The following is a 22,247-nucleotide window of genomic DNA, read 5'->3' as shown; positions in this document are numbered from 1 at the left end:
AATGTTCTAACATGTGCATAGTGTTAGAGGCAGAGTAGAGAAGAATGGGACAAATGCAATATTCAAAGAAACAATGAGAACATTTCAAAATAATGAAAAACAAAACCCCACAGATTCAGAATTTCAGCAAACCCCAAGCAGAGATAAATACACCTGAAACCACATCTGGGCATATTATAGAAAAACTGCTGAAAATCTTAAATGCAGACACAGAAAAACTGCAAAATTACTTTCAAAGGAGCAGCAGTGAGACTAACAGCTGACTTCTCAACAATAATTATGGAAACTAAAAGATAGTGGAACAGCAGCTTTAAAATGCTGCTAATTTAGATTTCAATGCCTTTGAAAATATCCTTCAAAAATGAAAGGGAAATAGAGACATTTTGGAAAAAAAAAAACAACTAAAGGACTTTATCACTGCTACTAAATTTATCAGCCTGCACTAAAAGAAATACTAAAGAGAGTTCTGTAGGGGAAAATAACCACAAATGAAAGCACAGAAATACAGGAGAGAATGAAAAACAGTATGCAGGGTAACTACATGACAAAAAAATTGAAATGACTTAGAGAATTTAAAATAAACATGAAATTAAATTGTAAGAACAATCTTATCTCAAAAATACAGTGTATCAAATACAAAAGAATAAAGCATAGAAAAATTAAAAGCAGAAATCAGTGAAATATAGAATGCAAATATATAACAGAAAAATCAACAAAGCTAAGATTTGGTTCTTTGAAAATGTGAATACATATAATAAGCCCTCTCAGAACTGATAAAGAAAGATAAGATACAAATTAAAACAGTATCAAGAATGAAAAAGAGAATGTCACTATAAATCCTATGGACATCAACCAGATAAAGACAAGATATTATTAGTAGCTTTATGCCAATGAATTTGACATAATTTGGGTAAAATGAAAAAATCCTCAAGAAGCAGAACTTACCAAAATTGACAGAAGAAATAGAAAAATCTGACTAGTCTGATACGAGTAATGAAACTGAGGCAATTATTAAAAAGCTTTCCACAAAGAAAACCTGAGGCTCAGGTGACTTCACTGGTAAATGTCACCAAACATGTAGGAAGAAATAATATAAAACTTACCCAAACCTCTCCAGAGAATGGAAAAGAGTATTTTCTAATGTTTTAATTTTTTGGAACTAGATCCACATGACCTTGATTTCAAAACTTGATAAGGACATTAAAAGAAAGGGAAATCATTTAATGCCAGTCTATTTCATGGATACAGATCCAAAGTTCTTAACAAAATATTTGCAAGCTGAATCCAGTCATGTATTTTAAAAGCATAATGTAGCACAACAATGTATAGCTTATTCCATATGTGCAAGAGTGCTTTAGCATTCAAAAATTGATCAATATAATTCACTACATTAACAGGGAAAAAGGAGAAAATCATGTGATTCTCTTGATGTCAAAATTTTGACAGAAAGTCAAATGCTGCTTTTTTATTTAAAAAATATATGTAGCAAATGTCATACACAATGTGAAATATTTTAAAAACTTTCCTAGTTAGATGGAGAATGATACAAGAATGGTTTCTATTACTGTTTCTATTTAACATTGTGCTGGAAGTCTTAGTACAATTATATAAGAAAAGGAAATAAAAGTGATAAGGATTGGGAAGAAAGAAAAAAATGTCATTACTTGAAAACAACATGATTATATACCTCAAAAATCCAAAAAAACTCTATAGATATACTATAAGAACTAATAAAAAATTTGGAAATATCACTGGATACAAATTCAATATTAAGAAACATTGTACAATATCTAAAACAATAAAATACTTAATAAATTTAACAAAATAAGTGTATGATGTGAACACTGAAAACTATAAAACTGCTTTGAAAGAAGTTAAGGAAGACCTAAATGAATTGAAAGATACCCATGTTCATGGATTGAAAGTTTTAATATTAAGATGACAACATTTCCCAAGTTAATCCACAGATTCAGTGCAATCTCTATCAAAATCCCAGCTGTGCTCATTGAAGAAATTCATGAGCTGATTCTAAAATTCATATGGAAATGTAAGCTCCCAAAATAGCAAGAGTAATCTTGCGGGGAAAAAAAAAGATGAAGGATTTACAATTTCTTTTCAGAACTTATTACTGAACTACCATAATCAATACAGTGTGTTAGTGGCATAATAATAAATGTGTAGATCAATAGAATATAATTGAGAATGCAAAAATAAACTCATGCATCTATGGCCAATTGATTTTGGACAAAAATGCCAAAACAATTAAATAGGGGAAAAAATACTCTTTCAGCAAATAAGGCTGCATAACTGGATAGCCTGTTGAATTAATTTGGACCTCTACTCCATACCATGTATAAAAATTATCTCAAAATGGATCACATATCTAAACGTAAGAGATAAAACTATAATATCCTTGAAGAAAACATGGGTTTATATATTAAGTTTTTGCATTAGGTGGTGATTTCTTAGATACAACAACTGAAACTCTAGCAACCAAAGGAAAAAATAGATGAATTGGACTTCATCAAGATTAAAAACTTATGTTCCTCAAATGACACTATCAAGAAATGGTGCAACAGCCCACAGAATGAGTAAAAAAATCTGCAAATCCAATAGATCTGCAGATACTCAATGAAGGACCAGTATCTAGTATATATAAAGAAGTCTTACAAACCCATGTATACAATATATAGTCAATTAATATACAGTAAAGGAGCCATGAGTATACAATGAGGAAAAGACAGTTTCTTCAGTAATGTGTGGGGAAAACTGGGCAGCTACATGGAAGAGAATGAAATGGATTACTGTCTAATTCCATGTACAAAAGTAAACTCAAAATGGATTAAAGACCTAAATGTAAGACATGAAACCACAAAACTCTTAGAAGAAAGCATAGACAAAATCTTCTTGACCATAAGCATAAGCAGTTTTTTTCTGGACATATCTCTCTAGGCAAGGGAAACAAAAAACAAAGGGAACTGCATTAAACTGAAGAAAGCCTCTGTACATCAAAGGACACCATTGCAGAACAAAAAGACATCCTACAGTATGAGAGAATATATTCATAAATGATTTATCTGGTAAGGGGCTAACGTCCAAAATGCATAAAGAACTCATATGCCTCAACACCAAAAAAACAAATAACATGATTAATAAATGGACAGAGGACCTGGCCAGACATTTCTCCAAAGAAGAAATATAGATGGCCAACATGTACAAGAACAGATGCCCCACATTAATCATCAGGGAAATGTAAATCAAAGCCACATTTAGATATCACCTCATACCAGTTAGAATGGCCACTATCCAAAAGAAAGGAAATAACAAGTGTTGGCAAGGCTGTGGAGAAAAGGGCACCCTCTTATACTGTTGGTGGGAATGTAAATTGGTGCAGCTACTATGGAAAGCAGTATGGAGGCCCTTCAAAAAACTAAAAATAGAAATATCATTTGACCAAATAATTCTACTTATAGTAATTTAGCCAAAGAAAACAAATTATCTGATTCAAAAAATATATGCACCCCTATATTTACCACCACATTATTTACAGTAGCCAAGATATGGAAGCAACCAATGTGTACATCAATAGATGAATTGATAAAGAAGATTTATATCCAGGAGAATTGAAAACGTATACAAAAACTGTTGCTTGAATGTTTATAGCAGTATTATTTATAATAGCCAAAAAGTAGAAACAACTCAAATGTCAACTGATAAATAGATAAATAAAATGTGCTATAACCATAAAATGGAATATTATTCAGCCACGAAGAAGAATAAACTGATGTATGCTACAACATGGACATTGTAACCGTGAACCTTAAAACATTATGCTAATGAGAGAAACCAGTTATAAAATGCCAGATATTGTATGATTACATTTATATGAAGTGTCTAGAATAGACAAATCCATAAAGACAGGATGTATTAGTGGTTGCCAGGGTCTGGGGGTGAAAGGAAATAAGGAGTAACTACTAATAAATACACAATTTCTTTTTGTGATAATGACAGTGTTCTGGAATTACATAGTGATGGGTGCACAACCTTGGGAAAATACTAAAATCCCAATGAATTGTATACTTTAAAAGGATGGCTTTTATGATATAAATTATATTTCAATTAGAAATTTAAAAATCAATTGTATTACTATAAACCAGCAAAAAGAGATATAAATCATAATTTAAAAAATATAATTTATGATAGCATCAAAATACCTAGATACACAGTAGCAAAATATATTAAAACCTGTGCATGAAAGCTAAAAATCATTATTATGAGAAAATTAAGGAAAACATTATTAATTGAGTGATATACCATTTCAGAGATCAGAAGACTCAGTATTTTATAGATATCAGTTCTCCCCAAGTTAATCTTTAGATTCAGTGCAATCCCAATTCCAGCAGGGCTTTTTTTTTCTGAAATAACAAATTGATTATGAAATTCATGTGACAATTCAAAAGAAAAAATATTCAGTGTGAACTTGAATTCAAGAAAAGCATAACTGGACAACTTACTTTACCAGATCTCAAGACCTGTTATTAAACAATAGCTATTAAAAGAGTATGATATAGACATAGCATAGGCACATTAACCAATGAAATTTATTATAAACCAATAATGGACTTACAAATATACAGTTAATGATTTATGATGACAGTGACAGTGTCATGCTATGGAGAAAGGATGGTCTTTTTAAAAAATGGTGCTGGATCAATTGGATGTCTATATTGAAAAAATTGTGTCTTGACTCTAATCTCATACCCTATACAGTATTTCCAAATATAAGGCTGATGTAAGTGTAAAAGGAAAACAGTAAAACTTTTAGAAGGAAGAATACATCTTCAACCTTGAAATAGGTAGATATCTAAAACAGGAGACAAGAAATGCTAAGTATACAAACATTTGATGAATTTGACTATGTTAAAATTAACTTATGCTCATCAAAAGACAACATTAAGAGAGAGAAAGTTAGCTAAAGCAGGTGAGGAAAAAATTGCAATATGTATACCTGGCTGTATAGGCTGAACTGTGTCCTCCCAGATTAATACGTTCATGTCTTAACCTCTGGCACCTCAGAATGCAACCATATTTGGAGACAGAGTCTGTAAAGAGGTAATTAAATGAAAAATGAGGTCATTAGAGTGGGCCTTAATTCCGTATGACTGGTAACCTTTATTAGAAGAAGAAACTAGGGCAGAGACACACACAGAGGAAAAACCATGTGAAGACACAGGGAGAGACAACCATTTAAAAGTCAAGGAAAGGGGCCTCAGAAGAAATCAACATAGCCAACACCTGGATTTTGGTACCTCCAGAGCTGTGAGAAAATAAATTTGTTTAAGCTACTTAGTCTGTGGTACTTTGTTATGGCAGCCTTAGCAAACTAATACACAGGCAAAAAACTATTATATGTAATATATAAAGAACTTTTATGTTTGTAAGAAAAGATAAATTATTTGAAAAATGGGCACAAGATTGAACAGACATTTCAAAATAGAGGATATTCAACAGTCAAGAACATATGAATAGGTAACTTCCATTAGATATCAAGGGAATAAAAATTCGTCTTTGATGAGATATCATTCTATAACTACCACAGTGACTTCAGTGGGAAAGAAAATACAAAGTATTGAAGATGTGTAACAGCCATTACTCTCAATCACTAAAGTGAGTACAAATTGGTGCAACTACTTTGGAAAACCAGCAGTATTTACTAAAGCTTAACATATGCATATTCTGTGAGCCAGCAATTCCCCTTGTAGATATGTTGCCCACAGTAGTGTGCATATATATTCACCAAAAGATGGATTTTGGAATGCTTATAGTACTACTTTCATATTAACCCTAAATTAGAAACCAGCCAAATGCTCATCAGCAGTTCAACAGCCAAATAAGTAGTGGTATAAGACCCAATAGAATTCTACAGGGGTTGGCAAACTTTATTCTTAGATCAGATAGTAAATATTTTAGGCTTGTTGGCCATATGATCTCCTTTGCAACTATGCAGCTCTGTCATTGTAGCTTGAAAACAGCCATAGACAACACATAGATGAATAGGCATGGCTGTATTCCAAAAAAATTCATTTACAAAAATAGGTGGCTGGCCCATGGGCCAGTTTGCCAGATCCTGCTAAAGAGCAATAAGGATGAATGACCTACAACTAGACCCAACAGTATGCACGGATTTCACTAACATGCTAAGCAAAAGAAACCAGACACAAAGAAAGTAGTGATGTATGATTCTATTTATATAAATCACAAAAGTAGGTAATACTGTTTGTTATGGGTTGAATTGTGTCCCCCCCAAAAATATGCATTGACATTGTAATCTCTGGTACCTGTGAATGTGACCTTATTTGGAAATAGGGTTTTTGCCAATGCAACCAAGTCAAAATGAGGTCATACTGAATTAGAGTGGACCCTAATCCAGTATGCCTATTGTCCTTATAAGAATATGAGAAAATATACACAGACACAGGAGAACGCCATAGGAAGACAGACCCAGAGAGAAGCAACCATGGAAAGACAGAGGCAGAAATTGGAGTCATGTTACCACAAGCTAAGGAACATCGGGAGCTATCAGAAGCTGGAATCATCAAGGAAAGATCTTTTTCTAGAGGCTTCAGAGGAAGTATGTCTGTGGCAACACCTTGATTTGGAACTTCTAGCCTCTAGAACTATATAAGAATAAATTTCTGTTGCTTTAAACCACCCACTAAGTGGTATTTTGTTATTGCAGTCCTGGAAAAGCAATATGTATCTATGCTATGATATTAAAAGAATAAATAAAGTATACTCTTGGCAGAGGTGACTGAAAGGGGGTAAAATTGGCTTTTGGGGGTGTTGGTAGTCCTCTGTTGCGTGATCTAGGTGTTGGTTACATGAGTTTGTTCAATATGTGAGGATTCATTGTGCTGTACATTTTCTATATATATATATACTCTTCATGTTTATATAAACTAAAAAAGCTAGACAAAAAGGAAAAGTTGTTTTTTATTTATACTTAAGTAAGAAGTTAGACAAAAAGAATTTGAGTTAGAAGTGTGGGTTCTGATATTGACTTGATGTATATTGCCTGTTGTGATCTTTGCAAATTATAATTTCTCTGCGCTTTAGTTTCTAAATTTGTAAAATAAAGATAACAGTATTTCTTAGCATCACTCAACATCACGGATTTCCTTTCAAAAGATTTTAAGGCTGTCCTTAAAATACCTGCTTAAATGGTTGTGTTAATAAGAAATGAAAAAAATGTTTCCATGAGATTGCTCCTCCTTAACTTGCCTTTTTTCTCAAAAGCTACTTTTTCATAATACCTTCAAATACTATCTCTCTGATTTCTGGGAGTTACCTAAGACTCAGTCAGCCCCAAGCCTTCTTTTTTCTGTCTGCATTATTTTCCTAGGTGATTCTTACCCATTTTTATAACTTTAAATGCTACTTATATATTGATGACCCCCTAATTTATAGCTTCTACCCAGACCTCTCTTAGTCTTGAACTTATATATCAAGAGGTCTACTGACCATCTCTATTTGTATGTTTCCTATGCCAGTGAAATTCAACATATCCTCATCTGAACTTGTGATCTTCTCTCCTTTTTTCCAACCTACATCTGCAATGCCTATTTCCCAGTCTTCATTTCAGTTAGAGCTACTACCATTTGTTCATCCACCAAGTTGCTCAATGACTGTTACACAGGAGTTATTCTTGATTATTCTCTTTCCCCTATCACATACCCAATATGCCAGCATATCCTGTCATTCTGTCTCCAAAATACATCTGGAAAGTGGTACATGTCATCCATAAGTATCTATTGAATGAAATTGGGAGGAATACCTACTTAAATGGTTGTGTTAATAAGCAAATAAGGAAAGCATATATGCAAATGCTTTGTAAACTAATGAAGTGCTTTCTAAATGCTACCATTGTTGATCTTATCTTTTTGAGGAAAGTACTTTCCATTTTCCTTTTTTTTTCCTAAGAAAAAATAATCTCATGGATATATGTGTTTGAATATAAAAAAGGAAGAAGAGTTTCTGCCTAGCTGTCAATGACCCCCTTTTTATTAGAACCAACTCCTACATCATAGAAGAAGGCTATGTTTGTCTCATTTATACTACATTCTCCTCAGATCTCCATTCTGGCCACTCTTTTCCTGACACCAAAATTATCAGAAATCAAGGTGACCTTCTTTCATTCAGTCCTAAGTTCAAGATTCCAGAAGATAGGAAGTACCTTAGTTTAAGAAAGACAATTTAGCATTAGGACTGCATTAAGAAAATATAAACTCGGAGGTGTCAGGTGGCCATCCTTTACCATATGCAGAAAGAATCAAAGATAGCTGGACTATGGAGGAGAAGACTAAAGCAGAGGTACAGAGAGAAGCAAAGGTAAGATATCAGAGCCAGGTCCTGATCACTTTCCACTTCTTGGTTCCAGTCCCTCTGATACTAAGCTGCATTGCTGCCTTTGGGTTCTGTGAAATATCTGTGTTTATGTGATACATTACTCCTACCCACCACTTGTTTTTTGTTTTTTTTATTATTATTAAAGTATCATTTATATACAGTCTTATGGTTTCATATACATAAAACAGTGGTTCAATATTCACCCATATTTTCAAGACTTCACCCCCTCCATTGCTGTCACTGTCAATGTAGTAAGATGTTATAGAGTCATTAATTGTATTCTCTGTGCTGTACTGCCATCTCAGTGACCTACCTATATTGTGATTGCAAATTATAGGGCCCCTTAATCCCCTTCTTCCTCCCCAAACCCTCCCCTTTGGTAACCACTAGTCTCTTCTCTGTGTCTGTGAGTCTAATGCTTTTTTTGTTACTTCTGTTTCACTTTGTTTTTATACTCTACAAATGAATGAAATTTTTTGGTATTTGTCTTTCTCTGCCTGGCTTATTTCACTGAGCATAATACCCTCTAGATCCATTCATGTTGTTGCAATTGGCAGGATTAGTTTTCCTTTTATGGCTGAATAATATTCCATTGTATATATGTACCACATCTTCTTTCTCCATCTATTGATGGACATTTAGGTTGTTTCCATATCTTGGCTATTGTAAATAGTGCAGCAATAAACATTGGGGCTCATATATCTTTTCAAATTAGGGATCTTGTTTTCTTCAAGTACATTCCTAGGAGTGGAATTACTGTGTCAAATGATACTTCTATTTTTAGTTTTTTGAGGAATATCCATATTGCTTTCTACAGTAGTTTAACCAATTTATATTCCCACCAATAGTGTAGTTCCCTTTTCTCTATATCCCGCCAGCATTTGTTATTTCTTGTCTTTTGGAAAGTGGCCATCCTAACTGGTGTGTGGTGATATCTCATTGCATCCACCACTTGTTTTTTGTTTAAAATAGCTTGAATTGTTTCTGTTACTTGCAACTGTAGTGAAAAGTTGGAATGTTCACTATAGTTCCTACTACCATGAGCCTTTTATAATGGCAAAAGGTCCCCACATATCCAGAACATCCCTATGGAAACAGGAAAGATGAATCCAATCAGGTAAATATTTATTACACATACACATGCACACACATGAGTATACATACACCCTTCACTTCCATATATTCACAGCCATTGCAAATCTTATGAACATCCTGATTATATAATTCAGTTCTTATATGCAAATTCATATATATCCCTAAAGATACACACAGATTATACCTTTAAACATAATGTACATACATAATTTGCATTTTCTTTCTCAGTAACTGACACAATGAAGGGGTAATAGATTTATCCTAGTAAAGTCATGACAACAAAATTTGGGCTTTGACCTCTTGTCAGACTGTGTAATTAAAATGATACAAACTGATACTTAGTTCTGAGAATGTAGTTGTTAAATGATTGTTTCCAAATGTTCTTGCAAGTTGGAAAAATATTTCAATATTATGCGTTGTCAAATTATAGGACCATATATAAAAACAAAAATGTGCATCCTAGTGTACATAATTAAAAATTATTTTTATTCTTCCTATAACTCTTTGAAAACCTTTTAGCAGCAGTTTCTCATATAGGTACAGTCCAAGAGATAAAATTTTTTTTTAATTTAAGGAAAAATATTTTTGCTGTGTTTAAAATATGGCAATGTGGAAAATATACATTTTTAGTTATAAAAAATAAAAAATTTTCCAGGCCAGTTATTTCTTAATATATGAGGTTAATCACTTAAACTTATTGCCCTTTAAGTGTGTTCTTAATAACAAGTATGGGCTTTGTTTAATTTGAAAAAAATGGACTTAACATTAATAAATTTATTTATACTTACTATGCCATTCTGAGTTGACAATTTAATACTTGAAAATGCAAACATAAAACCAGTGCCCAAGCATGTTGGAAGTTTGCACATTTAAATACTAGTCTGCTTTCCTTATACCATCTGGTGTATACATGAATTCAATTGCAAAACCAAGGACTGCAATTCATCAGTGTGGTTCTCTTCTTGATAAATAGATAACAAAATGACAGAATATATTTGAGAAAAAATTTAAAGGCTATGCTGTCATTTAAAAAGTAAAATAAAGTACATAAATCTATGATTAGGCTAAATCAGGAACTGTAACATCAAAGTAATATTCTTTTAGGAATATTACCTCTTGTAGCTTATGTAGAGACCAAATTATTTCAGTGTATAACTAGGATGTGAGGCTAAGCATGTCTTTCTGAGTTTATTTTAAAGCAAATGACCCTTGCCCCATAAGCTATTATTGACTCTGTTAAAGTAATCTTAAATATTTTCCTTAAATACAGTTCTGGTCGACATTACTAAATTTATATTATTTTAAATATTTGGAACTGGGGGCTTTAAAAGCATGTAAATTAATATAATGTGACAAATGTATATGATAATGTATGCATTTCAGATTATGAAAGTGACAGTATATGGGATCTATTAACTTTAAAGTATACCTAAGAGTGCAGCTTAGGTCAGTTTTCTCTGAGTACCTTGTTTTTCTGATTATTAATCTCTGTAAGCTTATATTTGTTAACAAGACAAATTCAGACAGTTCTCAGGATGTAGGGAGTGGGGTGGGGGTATACATATATTTCTAAGTACCATTTCTAACAAATACAGTAAGAAGTTTTTCATTTAGGTAATGACCATATACTAATAGTCTATAAAAAACTTATACACAGTCCTCATTTGTGACATGACTTGCCAACTCTGCCTGAAATTTTGGGGAGTACCCAGAATCTCAAAAATTTGACTCTCAGATATAGTTTAACCACTGAGAACAAATGTGCACAGTCATTGTGCACCATCTTGTGGTAATGTTTAGAAACGCATCTCTTAGAAGTCCTTGGATTAAGGGACAAAGCAACCTGCAAGGCATCTCTCTTCCTTGTCTTCCCAACCCCAAAACGTTAGACTCCTCCCTAAGTAAATTAAATGCGTTATTTGTGGGAGGAGGTGGCTAGTATAATTAGGAAGGCAGGGTGGTTGAGAGCTCAGGTTCTGGAATTAGACTACCTGAATTGAGAATCTCAAATTTCCTATTATCAGGATAGTCTTGAACCTGGTACTGAACCTCTGTGTGAATTAATTTTCTCATCTGTGAAAAGGAGGTCTAATCGGATTGTCTTATGAGCAGACAACAGAGGATGAAGAGACATCTGGAAAATCTGGAACATATGAAAGAAAGCCCAAAATAAGTGGATTAAAGAGCAACAGGGTAATTCATGAATATATAAAATGTAATATAAACTAATTAGTAACCTCAGAGAAATTAAAGATTAATTGCAACCATAAAACACAATAGGATGCCATGAATTAAAAGGACAATTAAAGAGCAAGAGTGAGCACACGGAAGTAAAAACTGTGATTGGAAAAAGAAAAATAACTGGAGAGCCAGAAGCTGAAGCCAGTATAATTTAAATGAAAGCAAAAAGGCAAGGAGACAGAAATGCGAGACAAAGAGCAATCTAGGAGTCCAATGGCTGACTGAGAAATGTTCCAAAGAGAACAAACAAATCAGAAGAAATCACTTGAAGTGAGACATAAATCTACACATCAGAAAGGCTTACACCATGCTACTTAGGATGAATGAAAGAATATCTACAAAGGAGGCATAATTTCAATGTTTTGAAATGTCTTGGATAAAGAGAAAATCATGGAAAATCCAAGGAACAGAACCGAAGTTGTTAATCTTTTTATAAGCAACACTGGATACAAGACTGTGAAATAAAAATCCAAGGGAAAAACTGTTTTCAACCCTGTGTCTATACCCAGCCAAACTATTAATTGTGAAAGTAAAATAAAAATATCTTAATACACTCAAGGATTCAGAAAGTTTAAATTCCACACATTCTTTCCTCAGTCAGTCGCTTGAGGATAAGCATGATACAACAAAGCAGTTAACAGAGAAAGAAAAAGTCAGTGAATCTGGAAATAATGGATTCAGTCCAGAAACTTAATGAAGGAAAGTTCCAGATGACAACTAGAGGACAGGCCTAGAATGCATTAGAAGGAGCATGGAAGGAGCTCAAGGAAGGAGGTGTCTACAAGAGGAGAATAAATGGGTGAGGTGATTCCATATTTGTCTCTGTCTTTGAAATATTGAGTGAACTTAAAGAAACTTAAGGTACATGTTGCTAGACTAAAAGGAAGGCAGTAAAACTTGAGGGAAAACAACATGCTGCTCAAGAAAGAAAAGCACTCCACTTGATTCTGGACTAAAATATTTTAATCTCCTATGTATCTCTCAATCAGTGCATTCTCTGACTCCACTATTACCACCATTCCAGACTGAATTACCATCATTTTCTTGCTTAGACTCCTACAGTACCCTCTTAAATAGTTTTCTTGCATCTACACTATTATCTCTCAAATCCATTCTCTTTATTACATTCCATAGATTGATTTTCTTCAAAGTACAAATTCAGTTATGTCCCTTCTTTGGTTAAAATACTTTAAAATAGTTTTTTCAGTGGCTCACATAGCTCTTATAATAAAAGATCCAAATGATTAACATCACCAACAAGGTTCCATAATGTCACATGGTCAGTGAGTCTCTAAGCTGCAGGATTCATGTATGCTGTTTATCCCCACCAGACCCCTAGTTAAGCAAAGCAGAGACCAATCAGTCCTCCAAGAAAACCCCAGACAGGTGAAAATATTGCAAATAAAGTCTGCTCTACTACCTCTATCTAGAAGGAAGGAAGAGGCAACTAGGCTGCTGCTATATACTCTTGCCTTACCTCCATAAAATTGGCTGGTAAGGACACAAGAGACCCACATAGATTTAGACAGTTTATTACTTACATAGACCACAAAACAGGATCAGCATGGTACCAGCTGCTTGCATCCCTAACCCTACAGAATGACACTGAAATGGAAGGGCCAGATGATACCAATGGTAATGTTGCTTTGTTTTTGAGGAGTCAGCTCTAGGCTGCAGCTAAGCAGTTTTATACAGTTCCAGGTATGGGTTACTGACCTGAAAGGGGCAAGGTAGAAAATCCTATGCCTTACTGGAACCAGGAGGTAGATGAGAAACTACCTTAGGGTAGCCTCATGAAAGATAGCAAGCCTCCTATAAGAAAATGTGATAGGGGCTCAAAGGAGAGAAAAATCACTTCCAGATAGGGTTATGAAGATGTATCTTCATTAGAGGGGTCATTTGAGAAACTTGATAGGCCTCTAATAGACAAAGTGAGGGTCTTTTAAAACGGGGTAATTTCAAGGTACAATCATAGAGGACTAGGACTGTTTGAATAATGATAAGTGAATGTGTTTTGATGGACATAGGGTTAATATGGGTGCTAGAAAGGGAGGCTAGAATTGTGGAGGATCTGAAGTATGGAATTAATTAGTTTGTAGCAGTAAGTATTCAAGGAATACTACAAGTCAAGGAAATCAGGTAACTAAATAAGAGATGATACCATAAACTGGTGCAAAATTTCTCAACCAGTAAGCCATGGCATATCTTGCAAAGTATTATGTTGAAACCTTTCAGCCAAAGACCACTGGGGAGCACACCTGTATTTGAGGAAAATTAGGTATTTTTTAACTTGCTGCAGAAAAAGAAAGCATAGCCCCGGTAGAACTGTGGGTCATCTCAGGGAGTTGGGAGGAGCTTATTATAGGATTTCAGGTTGTATTGGTGATTCTTAGAAGGGTTTAGGGAAAGCAGAGGTCAATTTTAGCTTGGGTGCTCTCAGAAAGTGGGGTATTGGAAATTTTGGAGATGGGAAAATTAAAGAAATTGCAGTCATTTGTGTTAGCCAGAAGAGGGGGATGTTCCATTACTTTTGTGGTTCTTGTGTGTCCTTATCTCTAACTTCAGAGATAATTACACGGTACTCTTATTGCTGCCTTCTACAGTTGCAGAATGACTTATCTGAGTATTGTTTATATTCTGCATAAGTTGTTTATATTCAGCTGGGAATACTGTTCCAACTGTCAGCTTCCAGCTGCCGGGTATGTTTTATTACTTTATCAGTACCCAATACATTGATCTGCCCAGCACTTAAAGCATCCAGCCAGTTGCCTCCTGTGGTGAGCAGCCTTACCCATTCATGCCAGGGTGCTATAGATGTATTATCATTGTCTAGATGTGCCATGCCTTGAAAAAGGTTGATTGAGCAACAACATTACAAATGAACAATATAGAGCCAATACAGGTTGCAAAGGTTTTCAAAGCTGTTTATTATCTTCGACATTTCTGGTCTGCTTAAAGTCTATGTTCCAGCAAAAATAAACTGATCTCTGTTTCTTCAGTCTTTGGTTTGCCCCCTTTGGGTATTACATCTTCTACCAGGAACATCTTCCCTTGGTGCCCTTCTCATATCCAGATCCTGTCTGTCCTTCAAGGGCAGTTCAAATGTCTCTTTCCTCATGTTGGGAGAGACTGGGTGCGAACTAAGATCAAGAAAAAGCCTACTTAAAATATAATAAATGAATAAATTATATATTTGGATATATTAAGTCTAACTTATGGGGATCAAGCTGGAAGCAATTTCTCCTTTCTATAAATTCATATAGCAAATTTCTTATACCCTAAGACACTACTAGCAGCTATCAGTGATGCCATCAAAATGCTATGAGGTTTGGTTCTTTCCAGGTTCTTTAGGCTTAAATATAAAGTAGCAGACAATTTCACAACTCCATCCTCATTCTTACTTCACTCAGGACAAAAGTTACCAATATTCTGTGACATTTAGCTCTATCATGGAGGTTAAGAGAAGCTAAAGGTGGCTCGATGTTCCTTGTGAAAAGCTCGGATGGGGCTAATAGTGGGGTAGGGCTAACTTATCAGAAATATATTTTTAATAATTATATGTTAAGTGGGTTAATATTTGAGGAAGTATGAAAATCGTAATCTTTTGGTACTGTCTGAAAGGAAAGAGACTGGATTAAATTAATTATATTCAATTCATAATAATGCATATAGTAAAAAATAGACTTGTTTTTCTTATATTAATTTAGGAATGACTACCTGCAAAAAACCTGGGAATCGAGAGTGTAATCATCACTGTAAAAATAAGCATACATGTGGACATGACTGCTGTGAGTTCCATAAAACAAGTCTCTTACAGGTTTTAAAAATTGAAAGGTCTTTGATGAATTGTAATGACATCTTAATTATCTGTGTGTGATATTTATATTATTGAGCTTTTAACTCAAATCATTTTCTTTTGTGAGCAACATGAAGGAAAAGTAAATATTAGATTAGAAATTTTAAAGAAATTTGGGTTTATATGATCAGTACCTAAAGCTCAACCTAAAGAATCTAGAACTTCTTTTATAGGTAAAACTGGAGTCACACAGAAGACAGAAATGAAAGAGCCAACAATTTCTTCATATTTATCTGATTTAAGAAACAGGAATGCTGTTTCATCTCTTCCTCCAGTTAAACGTTTCAAGGTTAGTTTTAATAACATGTATCTCTTGTTCTATAATTAAATGTATATGAATAGTCCTTTCTTCTGTGTGTTAATTAGGTAGGTATCCACATTGTTACTTGAGGGCTTGGCTAGGAATATGACCATTATTCTTAATACTGTTTCTCAAGGAAAACACATTATAGTTCTTAGTAATTAACCTGTAACTCTGCTTTGGGATATAGCTATACAGCCCCTTCCCTCATTAGCCTTTTTTTTTAAACCAGAGAATAAGAGGGAAATGAAGAGGGATATATAGCTTGGTTTGGTTCAGCAGTTGACTACACACTCTTGCCCTTTCCTGGCTCTGTTTGGAAAGTCTGAAATTGATTTTGATTCATGCACCTAGAGGAGTATTGAGAAAAAGCCTCTCTTCCAAGTGAGGAAGGAATGGAAGAACCTACTAGTTGACAGGCTAATTGCCAACAGGCTTATTCTAGCCTAAGTCATCCTATCCAGGGCAAAATAACTGATCAGGCCACAGAACAGATCCAGGAAAATGGCAGAGTGCCCGTTTCTTTTCCAGGACTTTTGTAGAATGAAGATTCTAAGTCATGAGGCCCAAACAAGGGGAATATTGGGAAACGGAGAGGCATGCAGGTTGAAATGGCTGCACTTTCTCTGAGATAGTAATTTTTTAGTAGTACAAGTTTTTCCCTTCTTCCTTACTTCCTCCTTTTCCTCCATCCCTTCCTTCCTTCCATATTTATTCCATATTGTTCCTTCTTTCCTTCTGTATTCATTGAGCACCAAGAATATGCCAAACACTGAGATAGGCGCTAAGATGCAATGATGAATAAGACAGTCCTAGTCCTCATAGAGCTTAGGGTTGGATGAAGGATCCCAAAAGTAAATAGGGTGGGATGAGTGATTCTGTGACAGAAGTGTAAGGTAACTTGAACTTAAATAGAAAATGTACTCACTACACATGTGGTAGGCCAGGAAAGAATTCCTAATAAACATGGTTGAGATCTGAAGGGTATATAAGCATAAGCCAAGTCTGGAGAGGTGGGCACCAGAGTGGTGGAGAGGGATTGAAAAGTATTCCAGACATAGAGAATGTGCAATGGTTCAGAGCTGAGAAAGAGTTAAAGATGTTTTTAAAAATTATCTTTCGAAAAAAATTAGTCAACACAATGTAGAAGAGATTTTTTTTTGAAAACTCTGTGACAGACATAGCAAGACTATCTGAAATAACAGACCTGAGAATTTGAAATTGGTCCAACAACGCAGGAGAAAAAGGTTGCCAAGTTAATAATCATAATAATACAGTATGTAATACAGTCTTGAAGTATTCTAAGTCATGAGGCCAAAACAAGGGGAATTAATAAAGTAATACAGTATGTCTGGAGTTGAGTGGAGACCTAGCCTGAGTTTCTCATAATTCATTGGTTTTGGGGCTTTATGTACCAACAGAAAGTTTAGTGTTTTGTTGATTTGTGAAAAGGTATTGATGTAAGTTTGATAGTTGAACTTGTTTCTTTTTATTAATAGATGCAGATGAATAAATCTCAAAGTGTGGACCTTAAGAAGTTTAGTTTTACTTCAAAACCTTCTCTTCCCAGTATATCAAGGTACAAATATTATGTTAATATTTAAGTTAAAATATTCATCCTCCAAGTAATCATTTTTTCAGAGAAAGGTGGTCACTAGCTACCTTCAAGTCACAGTATTCATTTAATTCCATAATAAAGTAATGATATCATAAGAGTTTCATTATCTTTCATAGTCTAAATTTATTGAGGACTCTACAGGTACAGAATCATCTCTTTTCCTGGGAATTGTATTCCTTCTGTCATACCCTCAGGCTTTCTCTGCCTAGTAAACTTAACAGGAGACAAGATTACACTTTAAAAAGAGAAATCATGTTGGTGTACAAATCTGATCCTTTCTATTTAGGGGCTCACTATATATGAATAATACCTTATATGTATAATTATAAATGAATTATAAAATACTTCATAATTTAAAATCTTCACTTTTAATTTAAAATGATCTCTTTTGACCTTAACAACAACCTGGCATTTTACAGATAAAATAATTGCAGCTCATATTCCTGGTTAGTAAGCAGAAGACCCTAGATATTAACTCAGCATTATCAAGAGTGTATGCCATTTCCCTTCCAGATGAGGGCATTCTGTATGTAATAATGTAATATACTTAACAACCAGTACAGAATAGTCACTGATCAGTCATAGCAGATGCCACTGTTATTTCAAGGGATCTTAACTTTTGTTATCTAACTAAAAGTAGCATTATCAATGGACTTTTAAGAATACACATAGCAGATATCTACACATTGGGAGTAAGTAAAGATAACTAAGTATCTATGCTTTCATTAAGCACCTGTTTTTACTGTTTATTAACCAGGCTGGTATATTTTATCATAGAAGTGTGTAGTGCAAGATCCACTTTTTTTCATTTATACGAATAAGTAGTTTCTCAGTCAGATTAATTACAATATCTTCTTTAACATTTTATGGTTTTATTTATTCTAATAAAGGTCAAAATATTTAAACATACCTGAATTGTCTGTAATGGAGCAGAGGGATACACATGAAATTTGTGCAAAAGTTCCACAACAAGAACCATCTGAGTATCAAGACAAAGGTAAATTAAAGTTGATACTAATTTGAGAGAGCATATGATATGTTATTAATTCAGATTGACAAATAATGTTATTGAAAAACCAACATCAGAAATTATTATGGTTATTAACTTGGCAACCTTTTTCTCCTGGGTTGTTGGACCAATTTCAAATTCTTGGGTCTCTTATTTCACATAGTCTTGCTATGTCTGTCAAAGATTTTTTTTAAAAAAAATCTCTTTTCTACATTGTATTGACTGCTTTTTTTTGATAATAAGAAGAGCTGACAAAATAATGGATCTTTGGATATACAAAGCATTAAAATGCTGAATTATTTTCTATATCTTTAGAATTATTAAAAATCTTGTGTTTATAAATTTAGTCCAATTTTACAAAATAATGAGTCCCCTTGGGAAAATTATCTAACCTCTTTGGGCCTTAGTCTTATCTTTAAAATTAAGGAATTAAATTGGGTGATCTTTAATATGTCTCCAACACCTAAACTTATGATTCTTATTATTTCTACAATAATGTGAAAAAATAACTGAGTTTGTGAGATACAGCTGGTGTGTGGTCTACATTTTTTATCTTTGTTATTAAATTAATGAGATAATACATATAAATTCTTCAGTATTGGGCCTGGTTTATCATTACTCTGGATCCTGCCATTAATAGCTTTGTTTCTGTGGGCCATTTCTGGCTACTAATAACCAGTTAAAATGTGTGAGAAACAATACTGGTCATAGAGTTAATAGGTTAAATAGCTGTATATAGAAATGGCAAGCTTGGGGTTTTCTGAAAATAATTTCATGTGTGTGGCCCTGGCATCTATTGCCACTTTTTCTTTCATGCTGTCACTTTATGCTTCTTCTAGCCATAATTTAAGATCTTTGGTTGGCAAGGGCTGGAGTACCCACCACCTCATATCATACCATGGCAGCCATGATGTGTAAGATCAACTAAAGTATCGTAATCTCACCAGGAGTATCTAACTAGGAGGTATAAGATTGTCAATCCTCTTATTTTTATCTCCCTTCAACCTCTAGCCTTCCAATTTATTCCTTGTATGACTGTTCTAGTCCCTGCCCTTCTCCATACCAGAGTTTATTCTTTCTTCTGCTTCCTCTCAAGTTGTTTTTAATGTAGTTTTTCTACTGTTATTTCTTTCCCATATGTTACGCCAACTCAATTTATGTTATGATATAAAATTTTCACCTAAATACTTTAAACCCCCAATGATAACTGTACCCTGTTTTACTGAATGGGCCACTTTTTTTTTATTAAGGTATGATTGATATACACTCTTATGAAGGTTTCACATGAAAAAACAATGTGGTTATTACATTTACCCATATTATCAAATCCCCACCCATACCCCCATGCAGTCACTGTCCATCAGTGCAGCAAGATGCCAGAGATCCACTATGTGCCTTCTCTGTGATACAGTGTTCTCCCCATGATCCCCCACACCATGTGTAATGAACATAATACCCCTCAGTCGCCTTCTCCCTCCCTCCCCACCTATGTTCCCAGACCCCTCCCCTTTGGTAACCACTAGTTCATTCTTGGAGTCTCTGAGTCTGCTGCTATTTTTTTCCTTCAGTTTTGCTTCATTGTTATACTCCACAAATGAGGGAAATAATTTGGTATTTGTCTTTCTCTGCCTGGCTTATTTCACTGAGCATAATGTCCTACAGCTCCATCCATGTTGTTTCAAATGGTAGGATTTGTTTCTTTATATGGCTGAATAGTATTCCATTGTGTATATGTACCACATCTTCTTTATCCATTCACCTACAGATGGACACTTAGGTTGCTTCCATATCTTGGCTATTGTAAAAAGGGCTGCAATAAACATAGGGATGCATATGTCTTTTTGAATCTGAGAAGTTGTGTTCTTTGGGTATATTCCAAGGAGTGGGATTCCGGGGTCAAATGGTGTTTCTATTTTTAGTTTTTTGAGGAACCTCCATACTGCTTTCCACAATGGTTGAACTAGTTTACATTCCCACCAGCAGTGTAAGAGGGTTCCCCTTTCTCTGCATCCTTGTCAGCATTTATTGTTCTTCATCTTTTCAATGCTGGGCATCCTTACTGCTGTGAGGTGGTATCTCATTGTGGTTTTAATTTGCATTTCCATGATGATTAGTGAGGTAGAGCATCTTTTTATGTGTCTGTTGGCCATCTGAATTTCTTCTTTGGAGAACTGTCTCTTCATATCCCCTGCCCTTTTGTTAATCGGATTATTTGCTTTTTGGATGTTGAGGTGTGTAAGTTCTTTATATATTTTGGATGTTAACCCCTTGTTGGATATGTCATTTACAAATATATTCTCCCATACTGTAGGATGCCTTTTTGTTTTGTTGATGATGTTCTTTGCTGTATAAAAACTGTTTAGTTTGATGTAGTCCCATGTGTTCATTTTTGCTTTTGTTTCCCTTCCTTGAGGAAATGGGTTCAGGAAGAAATTGCTCATGCTTATATTCTGGAGATGTTTGCCTATGTTGTCTTTTAGAGTTTTATGGTTTCATGACTTACATTCAAGTCTTTAATCCATTTTGAGTTTACTTTTGTGTATGGGGTTAAACAATAGTCCAGTTTTATTCTCTTACATGTAGCTATCCAGTTTTGCCAACATGAGCTGCTAAAGAGGCTGTCATTTCCCCATTGTATGTCCATGGTTCCTTTATCATATATTAGTTGACCATATATGGTTGGGTTTCCATTCTTTATATATTAGGTATCATATTCTGTATGTTCTGTATATTCTAGTCTGTTCCATTGGCTTATGGGTCTGTTCTTGTGCCAGTACCAAATTGTCTTGATTACTGTGGCTTTGTAGTAGAGCTTGAAGTTGGGGAGCGTAATTCCCCCTGCTTTGTTCTTCCTTCTCAGGATTGCTTTGGCTATTCGAGGTCCTTTGTGGTTCCATATGAATTTTAGGATGATATTCTCTAGTTCGTTGAAGAATGCTATTGGTATTTTGATAGGAATTATATTGAATCTATAGATTGCTTTAGGCAGGATGGCCATTTTGACAATATTAATTCTTCCTAGCCATGAGCATGGGATGTGTTTCATTTTTTGGTATCTTCTTTAATTTCTCTCATGAGTGTCTTGTAGTTTTCAGAGTATAGGTCTGTCACTTCCTTGGTTAGGTTTACTCCAAGGAATTTTATTCTTTTTGTTGCAATTGTGAATGGAATTGTTTTCTGATTTCTCTCTCTGCTATTCATTGTTAGTGTATAGGAATGACACAGACTTCTGTGTATTAATTTTGTATCCTGCCTCTTTGCTGAATTCAGATACTAGATCTAGTAGTTTTGGAGTGGATTCTTTTGGGTTTTTTATGTACAATATCATGTCATCTGCAAACAGGGACAGTTTAACTTGTTCCTTGCCAATCTGCATGCCTTTTATTTCTTTGTGTTGTCTGATTGCCGTGGTTAGGACCTCCAGTACTATGTTGAATAGAAGTGGGGAGAGTGAGCGTCCTTGGTTTGAGCTTCTCACTGTTAAGTATAATGTTGGCTGTGGTTTTGTCATATATGGCCTTTATTATGTTGAGGTACTTGCCATCTATACCCATTTTGTTGAGAGTTTTTATCATAAATGGATGTTGAATTTTGTCAAATGCTTTTTCAGCATCTATGGAGATGATCATTGTCCTTTTTGTTGATGTGGTGGATGATGTTGACGGATTTTCGAATGTTGTACCATCCTTGCATCCCTGGCATAAATTCTACTTGATCATGA

General features: G+C 34.4%; 1 protein-coding gene across 1 annotated transcript in view; it reads left to right on the top strand.

Moving 5' to 3' along the window:
- Positions 1-22,247, top strand: part of HFM1 (helicase for meiosis 1) — a 154,284-nt gene that overhangs the window by 119,198 nt on the left and 12,839 nt on the right. Inside the window, exons 29-32 of the mRNA XM_073232859.1 lie at positions 15,450-15,530; positions 15,772-15,887; positions 17,399-17,478; positions 18,408-18,514. Of these exons, the coding sequence (XP_073088960.1) occupies positions 15,450-15,530; positions 15,772-15,887; positions 17,399-17,478; positions 18,408-18,514 (384 nt within the window). The remainder of the gene's footprint in view (positions 1-15,449; positions 15,531-15,771; positions 15,888-17,398; positions 17,479-18,407; positions 18,515-22,247) is intronic.

The sequence above is a fragment of the Manis javanica genome, chromosome 4 (assembly GCF_040802235.1).
Source record: "Manis javanica isolate MJ-LG chromosome 4, MJ_LKY, whole genome shotgun sequence".
Classification (NCBI taxonomy): Eukaryota; Metazoa; Chordata; class Mammalia; order Pholidota; family Manidae; genus Manis; species Manis javanica.
The sequence above is the reverse complement of the archived record's forward strand: the minus strand, read 5'-3'. Positions and strand labels throughout refer to the sequence as shown.